Here is a 19,865-nt window from a genome sequence, read left to right as displayed (position 1 = left end):
TGACATGTCAGTGAATTCACAATATTTAACTTTATTATGAATAAGTTCTACAGAGGAAATTACTCAAAAAAGTAAAAGGAAAAGAAGACTAAATTAAAAGAGACGTCTATTCAGGATTAACATGCACAATTAAAACATACCAGATATAGTAACATATTTCATTGTGTATAATATCGACTTTTAATGACACGCTGCTATGACTTGAAATTCTAGCTATTGTTTTTAAAAAACAATCAATATAACGTTTGAAAATATCCTCTAAATAATTTATCATGAAAGTCGATAAATTTATAAAAATGACCATATAGTTGTTGTTCATGTCAACACCGAAGTGGTTACTAACCACAGAATAAAAACGAACACGTAAAACAAAAATGGAAAAAGTGAAAATGACCACGCAGCAGCAAATTACGACACTGCCGATTTTCCTCCGCCACACAATTTGTATTCCTCTTAAATTGCATCTAGCAGCAAAAAGGCTACAAAAATGGATGCAGCTGCACAAATATTGCCAGAACATAGAAATCGAAAGTATGATTCGACAATTAGACAAAAAAAAATGAAATATCACATATTCACCAATAAAAAAATCCATAAACAAGAGAGCACTTGGCAATTCTAGCTCAATTTCTGAATTAAGAAAAAAATAGTTACAAAATTTATATTTTTTACCTCTGGTGAGCCCAAACACAATTTATGTGGTTGTTCATTCAGTATTTTTCGACATTTTGATCCGGTTCTTTTATTTTTTAGTCAGTGTAGGTGTCGTGTCGTTTTAAAACTTAGACGCAATTAAGATACTAGAGGGACATTAAAACAACTAGAGGGACAGTCAAACTGATAAGTCGAAAATAAACTGACAATGCCATGGCTAAAAAAGAAAAGCACAAACACAAACAGACAAACAATAATCCACAAAACACAACATAGAAAACTAAAAATTAAACAACACACACCTTTCAAAACCTGGGGGTACTCCAGAAGGGTAAGCAGATCCTACTTACCATGTGGCACCCATCGTGTTGCTTATGTTAGTACAAACGCCGGTAATAAGTCTTAATCGGTAGGTCAAATTTGTGGGAGGGACGGGATTTTAGGTATAACATATGGAACATATCCCCTGTCAACTGGGAAATGGATATTCCATAAAAGTCATCCAACTAGTGATGGCGTCCTTCAAATGTACGAAGGAATGATTTCAGCTTCATCTTTTGAAACTTTTGTTTTAACAGCTTCCTTGTGAGTAGCAACCCTCTATCAATGGAATCTTAATAGGAAATACAAGCTCGGGAATATCGTATTTATTGGAAATAATTATTTCGTATGCAAGCGATGCTGGAATGTTGCTACATAGAAATAAAACGTTCACAATTGGGAAGCTAAAATCATCTCTTTTGTCGTTAAGTTTTGTTTTCAACCGACCCTCATTGTCAATTTCTAGATATAAGTCAAGATATTAGGCCTATTTAACTGTATCTGTTGTATCTTTTATCTTAAAATCTCTTTGTTTTTTTATAATTTCTTAATTAACTATCAGACCAGGTTTCTTTAAAAACAAAAACTGTTTCGTTTCGACAATTACCTAAAAATTAACATAATTTTCAGATCAGGAGCTCCATATGTTCTCTTTATGCGTATTAGTACATTGTATAGCATCAACACTTCTTAATGTATACATGCTTTGAAATTGTTATTCTACCTTCGTTCTTCTAACATTCTATTTATTGAAAGATTTCTCATTGTATCAGTTTCAAATGGACAACGTTAAAATAAACTATCTGTGGTAATCAAGTTATATTCATATCTGTATGACAGCCGTATCCATTTAGTGTGTGGGCAAGGTAATATCTTTGAATAACTTTCTTGCTAGCTTGATGTCATTATTAGGTATGTTATACTACCCTCCTTTCGAAGTAGTATAGTTGTACAGACAGAAAGATTGGTTATCTGTTAGATTAGTCTTTTTTTAAAGGAGGGTAGTTTACCTGACCAAGTAATGACTTCACGGTTTAGCTAGCAAGCAAGTTAACCAAAGATATTACCTTTGTTTGCACACTCAATGCAATCGGCTGTAAAAGTTTATGATATACCAGGTATGTATTCGCCATGTGTTCACATCTGTTTACTCGATGTTGCGCTTGAAAGATTTCACTTGCTTCCGTATACAATATCATTAGCCATTATATACCAGGAAACAGATAATGCAAATGTTTTGGTTTGTATGATTACATTTGACTAGCATGTGTGATAATGTAGAGGCGTATCAAACCCATGGAAAGTCGGAGATTGTTTATTTATCTCTATTGCGTGAAAATTCGGAATAATCTTTAAAATTTAAAAGGCAGAAAAAGTATAAGCAACAAACGTTGTTAAGTCTTTTACCTCCTAATAGAAATTCTAAACAATCATTTTCGTTCAAGTCGTTTTACCACTTATGATGGAAAATTAGCAGAAACAATTCTGATTTCAACAAATATTTTCAAGTTAGTTTCAGTTCGACAAAAAGATGAGGAATGTCAAACATTGACCAATAAAACAAATCCAAAACCAAGGAGAGCACTTGGCATTTCTAGCACAAAACCTGGGGGATAGTCCAGAAGAGTAAGCAGATCCTGCTTAACATGTGGCACTTGTCGTGTTCCTTTTGTAAGTTCAAACCCGTTAATAAGTCTTATTAACTCGGAGTTCAGTATTCTTATGATTTTACTTTTTCAGTAAGTCACACTCGTAGGAGGGACGGGATTTTAAGTACGGCCGAAGGAACATATCCGCTATCATCTGTGAAACGGATATTCAATAACGATCAACTCCTGATGGCGTCCGTTAAATGTACGAAGGGATGATTTCAGCTTCACCTTTTGGAACTCTTGTATTGATAACTTCCTCGTGAGCAGCAACCCTCTATCAATGGAATCTTTATAGGAAATAGAAGCCCTGGAATATCGTATTAATTAGGAGATAATTACTCCGTATGCAGGTGATGCTACATAGAAATGAAAAATTCACAATTGGGAAGCTAAAATCATCTCTTTTGTCGTTAAGTTTTGTTTTCAACCGACTCTATTGTCAATTTCTAGATAGAAGTCAAGATATGGGACATATTTAACTTTATCTGTTGTATCTTTTATCTTAAGTTCAATGGGATAGATGCGTTCAACATGTTTACTTTTTTTCTTTCTTTCTAAGACGTTCCTGTATAAAGTCAGCCTCATAAAGGAACAATTAGACAAGTAGAGGTGCATAGTTTATTCCAATGGTAATACCGATTGTTTGATAAAAAAACACGTTCTCCATACGTAAAAAATATAATATGAATCAAGAAATCAAGCATCTTGATAATGTCTGTTCCAGAGATTATTTTTTTGTTCGTGTAAACGACTTTTCAAAAAAAATTTGTAGTGGTTAATGACTTTTATACTTGGATCAAAAGCCTGCATATATGTTGACTCTATTTGTTCACCACTGTTTACTCTAAGATATGCATGAATGATTTGACATGATTAACCCGATACATTATTTCATATATTTATTATCAATATCGATTATCATTAAACAATAAATTATTAATGAAATAGTTCAGGTTTGATTGATTATAACCTCTGATATGATATTTTAGATAAAAAAATATCCCAATTTTTGAAATGATTTTAAAAACTTTACACAAGCGTATAGTGTTATGAGTTTTATCCACATACAGAAAATTTGAAAATTCTAGTTTCTTCTAGTTTGTCGTTTAATCTTATATATTTGAAAAAATAGCGTTTAAATCCCAGATTTATCGTGTATTTTCAAGTATGTGTGATGGTTAAGTTTTGTTTACTTGTTCTTTTGCTATCGTATAGGTGACTTTTCATAAAATATCTGATCTTTGTTCTTTACTAAAAAGAGGTAACATACATCACAGTGCATTCCTTTTATCATGCCACATAGAAACGAAATATTTTGAAATCGGTTTAAAAATTACTGAAGGTTCATTGTTATAAATATCATACAAATAAGAATCTAAATAACAATCGTGAAAAATTTCCATTTTCAACAATGCATCTTTTAAAAGTCAAAATGAAGATTTAACAATAATTTTATGATGTAGCAGTCCTATATTCTCTTTTCAATGTTCTTAACCCATTATTGTCTTGTTAATTTGCCTCTTCAAAATTTTTCTTTACAAACAATGATTAATACTCGTTTGCAACTGAATATAAAAAAAACTATTTTTTACATTGAACTTTACCTTAAAAACTAAGGTTGTATGTCGAACTTGTTTTCGATATAACTAGGAATGTTTCAAATAAATGTAAACTACGCCCATTTATTGCATTCGTCAGAATCGTTTTCCATAAAGCAAAATTCTGGGTACTTTGCTATTTTGCATAGCAGCCATTTCGCCTTATCATGACGGCAGCCATTACAATAGGATTATTTATGCCCCTTAAATAAAATTTGACAACATCAATATAAACTGTTTGTGGTGATCAAGTTATAATCCTATCTGTATTAAAAGTCTATGATATACCGTATATGTATTAGCCATGTGTTCACATCTGTTTACTCCACGTTACGCTTGAATGATTTTACTTGATTCCGTATAAAATATCATTATTCATTATTAAACAGGAAACTGCTAGTGTAAAGGTTTTGGTTTGCATGATTACATTTGACTAGCATGTGTGACAATGTAGAGGCGTATCAAACCCTTGCTGTTTCGAATGAAGACATTATTTTTCATTCAGTTTAATTGGAGCCTGGAGCTGGCATGTCAGTAACTGCTAGTAGTCTGTTGTTATTTATGTTTTGTTATTTTGTTATGCGAAAATTGATATTTCGAAATATTTTTCACCGATGAGTCTTTTGTAGACGAAACACGCTTCTGGCTTAAAAACAAAATTTAATACTGGTATCTATGATGAGTTTATTTTCTAATGTAAACTAGAAATAATTAAGGAATAAACGTTATTCAGTCTTTTACTATACTGAACAGAAATTCTTAATTGTCATTTTCTTTTCTGTCGTTTTAGCACAAATAATTGAAAATTAGGAAATGAAATCCCGATTTCAACAAGTATTTTCAAGTAAGTTTCATATGTTATTAATGTATTGGTTTCGTTTACTTGTTGTGTTGTTATCTCATTAGTCATTTACCAGTACAAACTTCCTTATTATCAAATATTTACGTATACAACACAAGTGAAGTTTGATAATCATAATGACTTTAAAAAAACATATTTTGAACAATATTAGCCTAATTAGCAACAGTCTTGTAAACGTTTGAATCTCATCATTGCACCTTTTTAAAGGGACATCCGATACAGTCACAGTAATGACGTCACTAACGAAACATGTTACTTTTCGCGACCAAAAACTGTAATGTATCGGGAGATAATGAAGTTTTTGATTGATTTAATCAATACCTAGAAAAAGAGTCATTTGATTTTTCTGTAAAATAAAATTTTGATCGATTATGTATGAAAATTATTTGTACCAAAATAAATGAACAAATACAATTTTTTTTTTAAATACCATCAATATCGTCCAAAAATGCCGTCTTTTTTTCCAAATGATGAACATGTAATAAAAAATATTATTTATAAAGATCAAAGCGTGACACAAATTTTAAGGCATACCTATGTAAAGACGATATTCAAAATGTTTTTACAAAACACCGTGAAAAGAAATGTCCAAGAAACCGAAACGTTGAGTAAATGTTTCACGTTTCGATCTCATTTATTACTAAAAGTATCAAATAAAGGTGTATTGTGTATAACATATTTTAATCTAATGGGTAAATTAATTTGTATGCAAATTATTATAAAAAAAAATAATCATGGGAACAAAACTGTAAATGGGGCGTCTGCCCATTTCGGATATTCGCTATTAAGTCATTCTTAAATCGAACGGTTGACCGTAAGTTTTATTATGCCTGCTAACTTTGATATAATTTTTAGTAATTTAGAGTATAAAGATATTTTACAAATCTAGTTAACAGATCGTAATCTGATGTTTGGTACATTAGAGAGTAATGCCAAGTTTGTGTTTATAATCTCTTAGCTGATTCATGCAAAAAGCTATAGATTGTTGCATTTGTGTTGTTACAACACATCTACTTTTAGTTTTATTTTACTTGATTTTAACTTTTGCATAATTCGGTATTTCTTTTTATATTTTTTTAATTTCTACACAGTGTCATTTTTAATGCTGTAACCATATAAACTGACTTATTGAGTCTATAACTCAATATCACTATGATGAATAACAGTTCTCTTTTCATTAAGCGTTTACAATGTATGTATGCGCTTAGTGTTCACTAATGTTTGCTCTGAGATACGATTGAATGATTTTACATGATATCCTATACAATGATACACCAATTGTCCACTTCTGTTTACTCTGTGATACGGTTGAACGATTTTAGGGGATGCCTTATAAGATATTCGTTCTCTTCATTATTAACATTGATAATTATTATACAGAAAAGAAGACAACAAATAATTAACAGGTTTTGGTTTTGTTGATAGTATTTAAGTGATGTTTGTAATCAAGGCGTTTTCAATCCAAGCAATGTCGTAGATTGTGTCCCTTCCGGAGCATCTGAGATGACCCCCAGATTTTGGTTCGTGTTGATTAGTCTTAAGTTTTCTATATTGTATTTTGTGTACTATTATTTGTTAATGCAGTGAATCTTGAAATGTTTCGACCATTGATGTTAACTGGACCTATACATTTCCTATTCTTCTGATGGAACGAATATACGTTGACACTCTCACTAAACAACTACATTTTGGTAACAATGATAAAAGATAACACAGATACAAGTAAATTTAATTCATATATGGACTTGCACACAAACGCTGAAAATGAGGTTCAGTTGCGAACAAACTTTCCGACAAAAGGATTGATTTGAGTTTCCGTAAAGTGTGAAACTTTATATTGAACGTTGTACATGCGCATATATATCTCCTAGTTTATACACTTCTCCTTAGAATCAGTTTTTTTTATCATGATTGCTTTGATAGTGATTTGCCTTTAATATCGGGCATTGTAACAAGTAAAATAATTTTAGTCATCCCTTTCCTTTTGCTTTTACTTTTGAGGAATTTAAATGATAGGAGTATTCATCCAAAAGACAGCAACCAAATGATACAAATAAACTAAAGACACTTTAAATTTGATGTCAATACAAATGCATTTATGGATTTAGCTCAGTTGTCTATGCATCTATGTTGTGTTTGGTATGCTGACTGGTCCTTAGTTATTTTTCGACTCTGTTTTAAGGAGAATAAAATCACGGCCGACACTCGGCTAACCGAGAGTTTGGTCGGTTAATCTATATTGAGTATGCGGCTATATCGGCGGTTGGTCTGTTAATCGGGTTGGTTATACGTCTGTTAAGAGTAAAACTCACAATTTAATGTTAAACTCAGTTAAATATACAGATTTTTGCCATATTATGAGAACCACATCAAAAAAAGAAAAGTGTCTGACAAAATGATATCTATCATAGAACATTTTCCACCAGTAAAAAAATGCATAGCCTGCGCAGTTTTAAGTAAAATGAAAAGGCGTCTCGCAAGTATGTGGTTTTTATGCTTGTACGCATAGCAATATTTTGGATAAAAGGCTAAAAAACATTTTTATATATGATTTAAAGGACACAAAATAGTACTTTGGTTCTAAAAAAATAGTTGTCATTGGTATATATTTCATAATTATTATATAAGTTGAGTAATACCACATTTTAATGAATATTAGGGGAATACAGTCTGTTAATGGGTTGGACAATTTAAATCGTGTCAGTTAAGAGTTATTTAGCCACGACAATAGTCTTACTACATGTACCTTTAGTTCATATTTTCACATTGAAAAAAATGAGATTTACTTGTGACGAAAAAATTACAATACGGTGCAACAGTATCCTTATAGAAAGAGAACTTTTATTTTAATTTTATTTCTTTGCATTTCATTGAAGGGTGTGTCACTTCAATATAGCGTTATATGGACTGATTGGCCGCTCGAATTCGCACGAATTTATTATTTACGCCAAGTTATCAATCAGCCTTATTTTTTTGTTGTCTGTTCAAAGTCTGCTACATCTATGAATCTGTCATGTGTTGCAATGCAGCTGGTTAAATTCCATGCGTTTTCTTTGAAATACTAATGCTTTTCTACCTCAGGAATAGATTACCTTACCGGCGTCACACATTGGCGTATAGACCGGCGTCCATCAAACGTACAGAGAAAATTGACAAAGTCGGTATACGTTAGTTGCATGCCATAGGAACGCTTAGCAATCGTTCAAAGCGCGTTGCATAAGTTTGTAGTACGTCGAAATACAAAGGTAAAATTGAGAAAGGAAATGGGGAATGTTTGAAAGCGACAACAACCCGACCATAGAGCAGGCCAAGGCCACCAATGGGTCTTCAATGTAGAGAGAAACTCCCGCACCCGTAGGCGTCCTTGAGCTGGCCCCTTGAAAATATGTATACTAGATCACACAAGACTAACAAAGGCCAGAGGCTCCTGACTTGGGACAGGCGCAAAATTGCGGCAGGGATAAACATGTTTATGAGATATCAACCCTCCCCCTATTCCTCTAGCCAATGAAGGAAAGTAAATACGCTTGATGAACGCTACAATCCCAGGAAATTTGTATGCAGCATAAAAAAACATACAACATACGCCAACATACGTTTCTAGTACGCCAAATACACGCTTAAAGCTCGTTTTGCACACGTTACAAATATGATTATGACAGGTTAAATGCATCCAAAATTACTAGCGTATTGGCAGCGTAAATGATTTTGAACACGCCAGTGCTATACGCTGATGTGTGACGCCGGTATTAGTTGTGTTTCCTCAATGCTTTTCAACTTCGTATTTAATTTGGCCTTTTAAACATTTTTTTCGTCACTGATGAGTTTTTCGTAGACGAAACGCGTGTCTGGCGTAAATATAAGGCGTAAATATAAAATTTCAATCCTGGTAACTATGAGGAGTTTATTTCCGGTATGTATTGTCTTTTGAAATTAACATTACTTTGATATTACACTTTTTGAAACCATTTCTATCAATTTTCAGATTCCATTGTCTAAACTTATGTTTCATTGTTCATGTGTTGTTTCCATATATTCTAGCCACTAATCTTGAGTCTATCCCTTTATTCAGATAACACCCCATATAGCAATTAAATTATGCTTGTAATGTCATTCATAACTCTTAACAGACCAATTAACAGACCGAGTTTTATACATCCGACCAATTAACAGACCACATTTTTATCAAAAATTGATTTATGTCTCCAAAATACAGTTTTTCGTGTAGATTTTTTACATATCGATGTTAATATGGTAAACAAACATAATGCCTGTCTTTTTTCGATGTTCAAAATATTGCATGCAAGTAAACTTAACCAACTTGTCATTTTTATGTACATTTTGTGTGTGTAAAATGTGTATAAATTTACTGATGAGTAACTCGCCTTTTCATTTTATAGATCGTTTATTGAAGCTAGAAAAAAAATAATTACACCACTGGATTCAGTACTCAAAATCGTTTTGTCAGACATGAATAGTTTTTATGATATACATATAATTAAAAAGTTATACAATGAAACATACTGACCTTGCAATGATTTTCTCGATAACACCTGATTAACAGACTTTAGCCAACCCGATTAACAGACCAACCGCCGATATAGCCACATACTCAATATAGATTAACCGACCAAACTCTCGGTTAGCCGAGTGTCGGCCGTGAAAATACATCAACATGATTAATTAAAAGGTAAACTTTACAGGTTTAGTTCAATGACGTTCTAGTCAATTTAACCGTCTTCGATTATTGTACCTCTATTTAGGAAGTAATTTTTAATCCTTGGAATATTGATTTAGATAATTATAGTTTCAATTTGAATTCACAAGTAAACACGCATTTAAATGAATGCAACAACTAAAAACTTGACCACTCAAAGCTTCGGAAAAATTGATAAAGACTTGTAAGCATCCTATTTAGCATATCCGCAAAACAATTACGGACGCCATCACGAATTGGTTTGCCGTTATGAAATAACCGTTTCACAAATGATATCGAATATGTTCCTTATGTCGTAACTACAATACCCTTCCCTTTTCATGGATGTGACCTACTGAATTAGGCTATTTACCAGATTTGTAATAACATAATGCAACACGACGGATGCCACATGTGGAGCAGGATCTGCCTACCCTCTGGAGCACATGAGATCACCCCAAGTTTTTGGTGGGGTTCGTGTTTCTTAGTCTCTAGTTTTCTGTGTTTTGTCTTTTGTACTGTTATTTGTCTGTTTGTCTTTTTATTTTAGCCATGGCGTTGTCAGTTTATTTTCAATCTATGAGTTTTACTGTCCCTCTGGTATCTTTTGTCCCTCTTTTAGATAAAAAGAAAACCCACTTAATATAGCTATAAAATTGAATATGAAAAACACTCAAAATATTTTCGTGCAAAGAGTTTTTTTTATTGATTTTCACGAGAAACTGTGAAATATAAAATATAAAAACTGACACATTTGTATCAAATAAATAACAGTTTTAATCCATTTTTTCTCTATAATACCTTGCATTTTTTTCAATAGGAGAAAGGATATTATCAATAAATACATTCCAGTTACACATCATGCAATCCATATTTTAGTACACATACTCGTTTTCATGATCTGTTCTAACAAGAAAACCTTTCGGTGTCAAATCAAAGGTTCTTCATCCATGTCAGTTCCTTTTTGACACATCAACCTTCATCATATGAATCTCGTAGCAAACAGAGTGTTGAGTTAGATTGTGTTCAAACAAATTTCTCCAAAAAGGATTTCTATGGTACCAATAAATCCGAAATCCTATATCATATAATGATTTCAATTGCAATAGAAAAGACACAGCAGGCGTCGCATGAAATTCAATAAGAAGCATTGTTACATCTTCAAAATATCCTTGCTTGATCATAACTGGCATACTGACCCATTCAGAGCCTTCAATGTCCATTTTAATGATATGCATAATACTCTGAAAAAGACACAGTTATCACTTAAATAGATAAAAAGCGAAAAACAAATTATCCAGAGACATGTAAATGCAAATAAAGGGTCTTTAACAATAGACAATTGTCCATGTGATACATGTGAATCAGTTTAACAGAGCTATCAAATATATGCCATTAAGGCCACATCTTCCTATATTAGAAACCAACTATATGGTAACGTTAAGCCACTGATAAGGTTCCTGACGATGGGACAGGCATTTTAACATGTGGTTAGATTTTCTTTTTTCAAAATAAGTATTTGTTGTTTTTTTACAATTCTATAGGCTGAAGTACAACTAAAATAAAAGTGTACGATGTAACAAAGTTAGAACACTAACTTTGAAGCTTGAATTTTTCAAATTGGTTGTTGAAATTTATTTTTATCAAACATTGTAATGATTACAAATGAATGTAAAGGTGACTATATGTTTTTAACTAAGCTATATTGATACTGTTTTGTTCTATTCTAAGTCGACCATTTATTTTTACTTAGCTACTAAGGCCGTTTTTTTCTCCCATTTTTCTACTCTCTGTAAAAGTGATTGCCTTTTAATTATTTATTGCTCACTGAAAATAAATTGTTAATTGATTTATTGATTAATTTGTGTTTACGCCACTTTGAACGCTATTGTTCTATTTCGTTGATGTCATTTTTTTTATTGGTAGAGGAATGGCTATAAAGAACAACCGACCTTTTGCAGACAGACTGGTAATCCTAGTCCGCGCGGGATTTGAATCCGACACCACAGTGTTTGTATGCTAATGATACAGTAGTTTGACTGAGTAGACCATTTGGTTCTCGATACCTCTAAATAAACCTATTCCACAGATATATTTAACGCTTGGCGGCAGAAAATTCATGTTTTTATGAGATCTCAACCCTGCCCTCTACCTCAAGCCAATGAAGTAAAGCCTTCTTTAATGAGGATGGTTTGAGCAGTCTTTATACCGGGTTAACCAACAAAATGTGCACAATTACACTTTGATCACCCATTCCTCGACTATACATGTGACAAATGTCAGTTGTCAATTAGAATATGCAGTTTACTTGCAAAATATACTGTTTGACATTTTATTTTAATTTACATCATTAAGCGAGCTGCAACCTGAATATGTATAAAAAAAAAGGTAAATCACAAAAATACTGAACTCAGAGGAAAATCAATTCGGAAAGTCCCTTATCACATGGCAAAATCAAATGACAAAACACATAAATAACGAATGGACAAGAGCTGTCGGTACAGGCATTTTCATATGTAGAAAATGATGAATTAAACCTGGTTTTATAGCGCTAAACCTCTCACTTTGTTGACAGTCTCATCAAATTCCGTTATATTTACAATGATGCGTGAACTAAGCAGACATAATAAATAAAATAGTCAAAATATGGGTACAGCAGTCATCATCGTGTAACAATTTTAAAAGGAACAATTTAACAGAACACAAAAACATTTATCTACAAACACATTCATTGCTTCGCGTGTTTGACGTCAGAAAATTGTATACGTCACATGTTTTTGTCGTTCAATGTTTATACAAACAATTTTAAAATTTTACATGGGCAATGTTAGCATACAGGATTAAAAAATCAAAAGTATTTAAGAATTAATTTCAGAAATAGACCGAAATTATCGTCACTGTTTTACTTTTTTTATTGGTAAGGAGGTACACAACACAAAACCATCATCTCGATACTCAAAATCAATCTAAGAAATTATGTGTTCAAACCAGATAAAATAAGCAGTGTCTTTGTGCACAAGTACATGTGAATTTGTACAGAAAAAATATATCATTTAATACAAGTATATTTTTGAATTATTTAGTTCCTGCACAAAAGCTAACACATATTAAGAGCTATAATTTTTTTAAAGATTTTATTGCAAAAATGCAAATATAACTATGTTCTCCCTTCCTTCACAAAGCACTATTTGATAAAAAAAAAATTCAATCAAAATATTTTTTCATTACTATGACACAAGGGTTAATGTAAGTTTAGAACACTAATTCTTTTTTTTAGTGTTTTTCATGAATTAAACAAAACATTATTTATGAAACAAAAAGGAATTTTGTAAAATGCATGTCTGTGTAGGAATTAAAATTGGTCAAATATAATTTGGAATCTTTTGTCTACCAATTAGCAATTTGTTAGCACTGTCCCAAACTCAGAATTTCTTCATAATAAGATGAAAATAACACAATGTATATTTAATAACAGGAAATGTAAAATACATCGTAAGCTGGATGACAAATATGGACACCAAGATAAGTTAATGCATCCGAACACTTATGATGTGATATAGGATCTGTTATTTCAACTTGGGAATCATAGTGAAGAATAAATAAGGCAATAGTAGTATACCGCTGTTCAAAAGTCATAAATCGACAGAGAGAAATAAATTCGAGTTTCAAACTAAAACCGAGGGAATCACATCAACTATAAGAGGAAAACAAACAACGAAATTACAGGAACACTGAAGAGAAACAAAAACAAACGTTAATGCAAATACATAGAAAATAACTATTTAATAACAGCTGCTATAATCCTGAATTAGTACAGGACATGTTAAAGAAGAAATGGTTGGTTAAACCTAATTTTATGGCTAGCAAAACCTCTCGCTCAGATGGCAATGTTTAAATACAGTTAAATTGGCCACTTTACGTGACAGGAATACAGTACAAATAAATGCAAGACCACTCAGGACAGGAAAATACATGTATAAATAATATGATACTAGTAGTACATTTCGACATGTAAACCACAGATTAACATCCAAAACAAATCAATAATTTCCATCTATTTAACAGGTACAATTGTTAATAAAATCAACGGTACCAATTTTGTTGCACCAGATGCGCATTTCGACAAAATATGTGTTAAATGATTATATATATAAATACGATAAAATATGGGACTCTTTGTACTACATAAAAGTAAAACTAGACGATAAACACAAACTAGAGGATAATAGATTTCTTTATTATATTAGTTGATATAATCGAAAATGTATGATGAAGCGAAAAGTTCACATGTAGAAAGAGTTCATAAACAAAACTGGTTTACTATATTGATCGCTCCATTTTGTTTTAGAATTCCTTCGAATGCATCCCTCCGAAATACTAAAGAACTGCAAACCCAATTAACCTTAGCTGTATATTTCCAAACCTTGAGAAATTGTTGGGCCATAATGCTCTTAAACATTGTTTTTGATTTAGCGTCTCTAACTTATTTTCGAGCCTCCCTGATGAGTATTCTACAGACAAGACGCTCGTCTAGCATACACAATTTTAAGCCTGGTATATATGATGAATTAATTATTATATATGTTAACATATTTAGTGTTTATATAAACAAGAATGTGTTCAATGTACACGGATGCCCCACTTGCATTATCATTTTCCATGTTCAATGGACCATGAAATTGGGTAAAAAATATAATTTGGCCATAAAAGTAAAAAGATCAACCAAAAGGGAACATGTGTACTAAGTTTCAAGTTGATTGGACTTTAACTTCATCGAAAACTACCGTGACCAAAAACTTGAACCTGAAACTCACACTTTTAATTTCTATGTTCAGTGGACCATGAACATGGGGGTCAAAAGTCTAATTTGGTTTTAAAATAAGAAAGATCATATCATAAGTAACATGTGTACGAAGTGTCAAGTTGATTGGACTTCAGCTTCATCAAAAACTACCTTGACCAAAACCTTTAACCTGAAACTCGCACTTTTAATATTCATGTTCAGTGGACCATGAAAATGGGATCAAAAGTTTAATTTTGTTTTAGAATAAGAAAGATCATATCATAATGAACATGTGTACTAAGTTTCAAGTTGATTGGACTTCAGCTTCATCAAAAACTACCTTGACCAACAACTTTAACCTGAAGTGGGACGAACGGACGGAAGGACGAACAGACGGACAGACGGAACGACGCACATACCAGAAAACATAATGCCCCTCTACTATCGTAGGTGGGGCATAAAAATAAACACAGGGGAATGAGTATTATAAGACTCGCAACCAGGTTCTCGCTGGGTTTACTAAAGAAAATTAAAACGATAATAGTTGTACAAAACCATGTTTTGGATCACATAAATTACAAAATAGAAGTTCTGATCATTTCTATTTAGTACCATGTAATATTATTTTAAAGAAAACAGTACATCATTAATAAATACATTCCAGCTACACATCAGTCTATCCATTTCAGTGAAACATATCCATCTGCGTTGTTTAGATGTTCTCACTTAACTAGAACACCTTCTGTAGTGGAATGGTTATCTTTATGTCAAATCAAATTTTTGTTATCCATGTCAGTTCATGTTCTACACATCAACTTTCATCATATGAACCTCGTAGCAAGCAGAGTGTTGAGTATCATTGTGAACAAACAAATTTTTCCAAAAGGGATTTCTATGGTACCAAAAAATCCTAAATCCTATATCATATAATGATTTCAATTGCAACAGATAGGACACAGCAGGATATGCATGAAATTCAATAAGAAACTGTTTTACATCTTTAAAATATCCTTGCTTGATCATAACTGGCATACTGACCCATTCAGATTTTTCAATGTCCATTTTAATAATGTCCATTTTTCTCTGAAAAAGACATAGTTATTACTTAAATAGATAAAGTTAGATGTAATTGCCAAAGCGACCAAATGATAAAGCAATTTATTTATCACAGACTATCATCATTGGTCTGTAATCAAGATCATTTTTTCGTATATTAAAAACGTAATATATGATAAAGGTTAGCCACTGGCGAGCTTCCCAAATAAGGGACTGTTTGTTGAACTCCTGGATGGATTCGAAGCTGAAGTACAAATAAAATTCTACAAAAAGTCATCCGATATGACAAGGTCAGGATGCCAATTATGAAGTTCGTACAAAGAAATTGCTTGCTAAAATCTATTTTGCGAGAAGCCGAAAATATCGCATGCCAGAGAATATAAACTGACATGGGATTAATTAACAATCTTAAACCGTGTTAGATAATTTTAGTATAAGAAAGATGCAATGTGTAGTCAAAGACAATTACAAACTCAAAACAAAAACCAAGCAAAATGTTACATTATGTTTTGTAAAATTCTGAAGCAAAGCCAACTTTTGTTAAAAGTAGAAAAAAATCAAAAAATCAAAAAAAATCCATGGAAAATTCAAAACGGAGTCCCTTATGGCAAAACTAAAAGCGCAAACATGTTTGGTGTGAGCCATGGCTCTGCGTTGAAGACCTTATTTTGACCTATGATGATGTACTTTTACAAATTGTGACTTGGATGAAAGTTGTCTCATTGACACTCATGCCACTTCTTCTTATATTTAATTAAAGCTAGCTAAATCTAAGGGATGTTATGAGCATTCTGTGCAACGGGTAATTAAACGAAATGTATTTACTGCACAACTAACACATTGATCATATATTTTCACATATAAGAATACATGTAAAAAATATTTCCATTCTCCATTTAAACTGTATACCTTACCACAAAATTATGTTCCTTTGCCTGTCCTGTGTATATCATTGTATATGGCGGCTTTTTGGTTTCAAGGATATAGTGGGTTTTTTTTAATTCTTTAACATCTCACAGCTGTATACTACTTTTGCTTTTATTTATTCACCCCTAATTGTATTGACTTTGTATTTACATTGTATCATAGATCATATTTATTTGTTCAGTGTTTGTCCACTACTGTTAATATGTCTTTTGACTGAGTTAAGCCATTTCAATTGATATTTTATAGTGTTTCTTTCTATGTTGTGAGTTGTCTCATTGGCACATATACCGCATCTACTTATATCTATAATATATTTCAGCAAAATTAATCAAAATCTATCCTCTCTATATTCTGTTTGTAATTTTTATTTATTTGACATAATATGCAAGCTAAATATGTTAAACATTATCATTATTGTTTTACTTCTTTAATGATAAGGAGATACCAAAACTCGAAACCATCACAGCTGTCCTCCAACTCATTCAAACAAATTCAACTTCTTATCAGATATAACAAGCAGAATATGTATGCACAAGTACATATAACTTTAAAGAGAACATAATTACAATTTAATACTGGATATTTGTTAATTATTTTTTTCCGCCACAAAAGCTTACAAGGAATAAAAATTTTGAAAATATCATGGTCAACACTTTTAGGAATATCGTTGGTTTAAAGAGAATACACATAGACAGTGTGTATCTAATATCTATTCAGTGGTCTTTTTTTTTTAAATCAAAACCCAGTCAGGTACATTGCTATGAAGATAAATCTGAAATGTTTCGCCCAGACAAAAGATTAAAACATTGATGCTAAATGATTGAAATAAAATACAGAAAACACATGAAAAGCTGACCAATTATTTATTGTTGGTATTTGTTTTTATGTAGACCAATGGAAATAGATCTTAATATCGAAGACATGATCACTCATATAATCCGAAATTCGACTTAAGATAGTTAGTAAGATAAACAAAAAAATACCTAGAGTATTAGTGATTTCACACTATATTTACGAAGTCAGTAAATTCCATATGGGGCTCGAGTTAAGCTCGCTCTCGTCTCATGTGGGGTTTACTGATCCCGTATTCCTCGTAATAAGTAATGAGCACACTGCGTACTTAAGTAACTAAAAATGTTCTCTCTTCCTTTTGTAAGTATCAGTTCATCAAAAGTATTTTTTTCCCCATTAAAACTATGATATGAGGGGCCAAATAATTTGAGTATCCCTAATTATTTATTTGGTTGCTGACAGGAATAAAAAAAAAAGTTATACAAAAATGAATGCTTGAAATTATCTGTCTGTTATTTGCAATTTTTATCTTAAAGCATTGGTAAAATTCAATTTTGAACTTTTTGATTGTCAATTTGCATCTCGTTATCAATTTCCAGAACCCTTGGATTTTGGTTCATTATATGATTAAAATAAAAAAAAAGTTAAATCACAAAAATTTGCACTCCGACGAAAATTTAAAACGAAAAGGTCCTAATCAAATGGTAAAACACATCAAACAAATGGACAACAACTGGTCCAAGGACACAGTTATCGTCCTTTGGTTTTCGTTGTCTAGTCCCTAGTGTGAACAGTGTATAACTTTGATTTTTAATTGGATACACTTTCCTAATTTATTTCTTGATATTAAATGCGTGAAATATTAAGTAAGGGGATGAAATTACGTAGACGTTTCCATAATTTTGATATTATTTGTCCCACTAGCATTACACTTCACTGTAAAAATCTTTTTGAGAAAGAACAGCTGCGATTTTTTTAATTTGAATTTATTGTCTAAAAGAAATCCACTACGAAATAACAGCTTGAAATGTATAAATACGCCATATAACGAACAGGTACTTAAACATTATTTACTGCTATGATGTAGGTTTTGCTGTTATTTTAAATTGTGAATCATGGTTATGAAAACAATTAATGACTTTTCTCTCTATCAATATTTCCCATATTTTTATGTATTAGATGTAGTCTTCTCATATCTGTGCGGCATCAGTTACGAAGATATGAGATGACTACATCTGGTTTACTTGGCTTTTATAACATTTTTTTATTCGAGTGTCCCTGATGAGTCTTTTGTAGACAAAACACGCGTCTAGCGTAAATATAAAATTCTAATCCTGGTATCTATGATGAGTTTTTTTTTTATACATAGTAGTAATGAATAATTATTTTATAACATACCTTTTTTAAAGGGTAGTTAGTTTTGACAAAACATGGCGTCATTATGTTAAATTTTCCTGATGTAGCAGCACTGTCAGAAGATGTCATTGTGTCAATTTCAAATTGACACTTAATCATTTCTTTCAAATGACAATATAAATTGCTGTACTTTCTCGTTTATTTCTGGTTTTATTGCCAAAACTTGAAAAGTTTGCCGAAAAATGATCACACTTCTATGAAAATTATTACTGATAACTGAAATTATTTTGTTAAACCGTCGACATTTTGTGCGACATAAAGTAAACCTGGAAGATATATGTACACTTGTCAATTGGTAAGATTAAAGAAAGACTTTTCTTAAATTAGTTCAAGTATACCATAATGAAATATTAGTCCTCCCAGAACAAAACATGTACTTACATTTTCATGACCAAGAGCTTTACTAATATTTTGGAATGTTGACATCTTAAATTTGTTACGTCTTGTATATTCAACTTCTCCAATACCAACATCGTGGAACCAAGCTTTTTCAGATCTTCTCCTTGATTTCATTTTCATGCTTAAATACCAACAAATTACAATAAATATTAGATAATGGAAATAGAAAAGAAGAATTCGAACTGCGTTGAAACTTACAAAAAATGCCACCGTCTTTTGCTTCTGCTCACAAGGAAGCTATTCAACCAAGGACCAAGTAAAAATCATCCCTTCGTAAATTTTACGGACGCCATCACGAGTTGGTAGACCGTTATAAAATATTCGTTTTACAGATTATATCGGATTTGTTCCATATGTTGTTGTAACTACAATACCGTTCCCTTTTGGTGAAGAAACATAACGCACTAGACTATTTACCTGCTTTATAATATTATAATAACAAGAGCAACACGAGCAACACGACGGGTGCCACATGTGGTACAGGATTTGCTTACCCTTCCGGAGCATCTGAGATCACTCTAAGTTTTTGGTAGGTTTCGTTTAGCTAAGTTTTTAGTTTTCTGTGTTGTGTCTTGTGTACTATCTTTTTTTGCCATGGCGTTGTCAGTTTACTTTCAATCTATCAGTTTGAATGTCCCTCTGGTATCTTTTGCACCTATTCTGCTAGTTTACATGTGGACTGATATAAGATCACTATTGAACTGGGTAA

The 19,865-nt window shown here is 31.9% G+C and overlaps 1 protein-coding gene across 6 annotated transcripts in view; it reads right to left on the bottom strand.

Annotated features, from left to right (window-relative positions):
• Positions 1-10,464: 10,464 nt before the first annotated feature.
• The window catches only part of LOC139497881 (uncharacterized), a 33,081-nt gene continuing 23,680 nt past the window's right edge, over positions 10,465-19,865 (bottom strand). For 3 of the 6 annotated variants that reach the window (XM_071286123.1, XM_071286136.1, XM_071286130.1), the window contains 2 exons: positions 19,139-19,277; positions 10,465-11,027 (listed from right to left, as the gene is read on the bottom strand). In XM_071286123.1, the coding sequence (XP_071142224.1) occupies positions 10,737-11,027; positions 19,139-19,277 (430 nt within the window). In that variant the 3' untranslated portion in view covers positions 10,465-10,736. Of the gene's footprint in view, positions 11,028-13,999; positions 15,650-19,138; positions 19,278-19,865 lie in introns of those variants that run through there. The other 3 variants (XM_071286142.1, XM_071286154.1, XM_071286148.1) reach the window with 1 other exon arrangement.

The sequence above is a fragment of the Mytilus edulis genome, chromosome 1 (genome assembly GCF_963676685.1).
Source record: "Mytilus edulis chromosome 1, xbMytEdul2.2, whole genome shotgun sequence".
NCBI classification, from domain to species: Eukaryota; Metazoa; Mollusca; class Bivalvia; order Mytilida; family Mytilidae; genus Mytilus; species Mytilus edulis.
The sequence above is the reverse complement of the archived record's forward strand: the minus strand, read 5'-3'. Positions and strand labels throughout refer to the sequence as shown.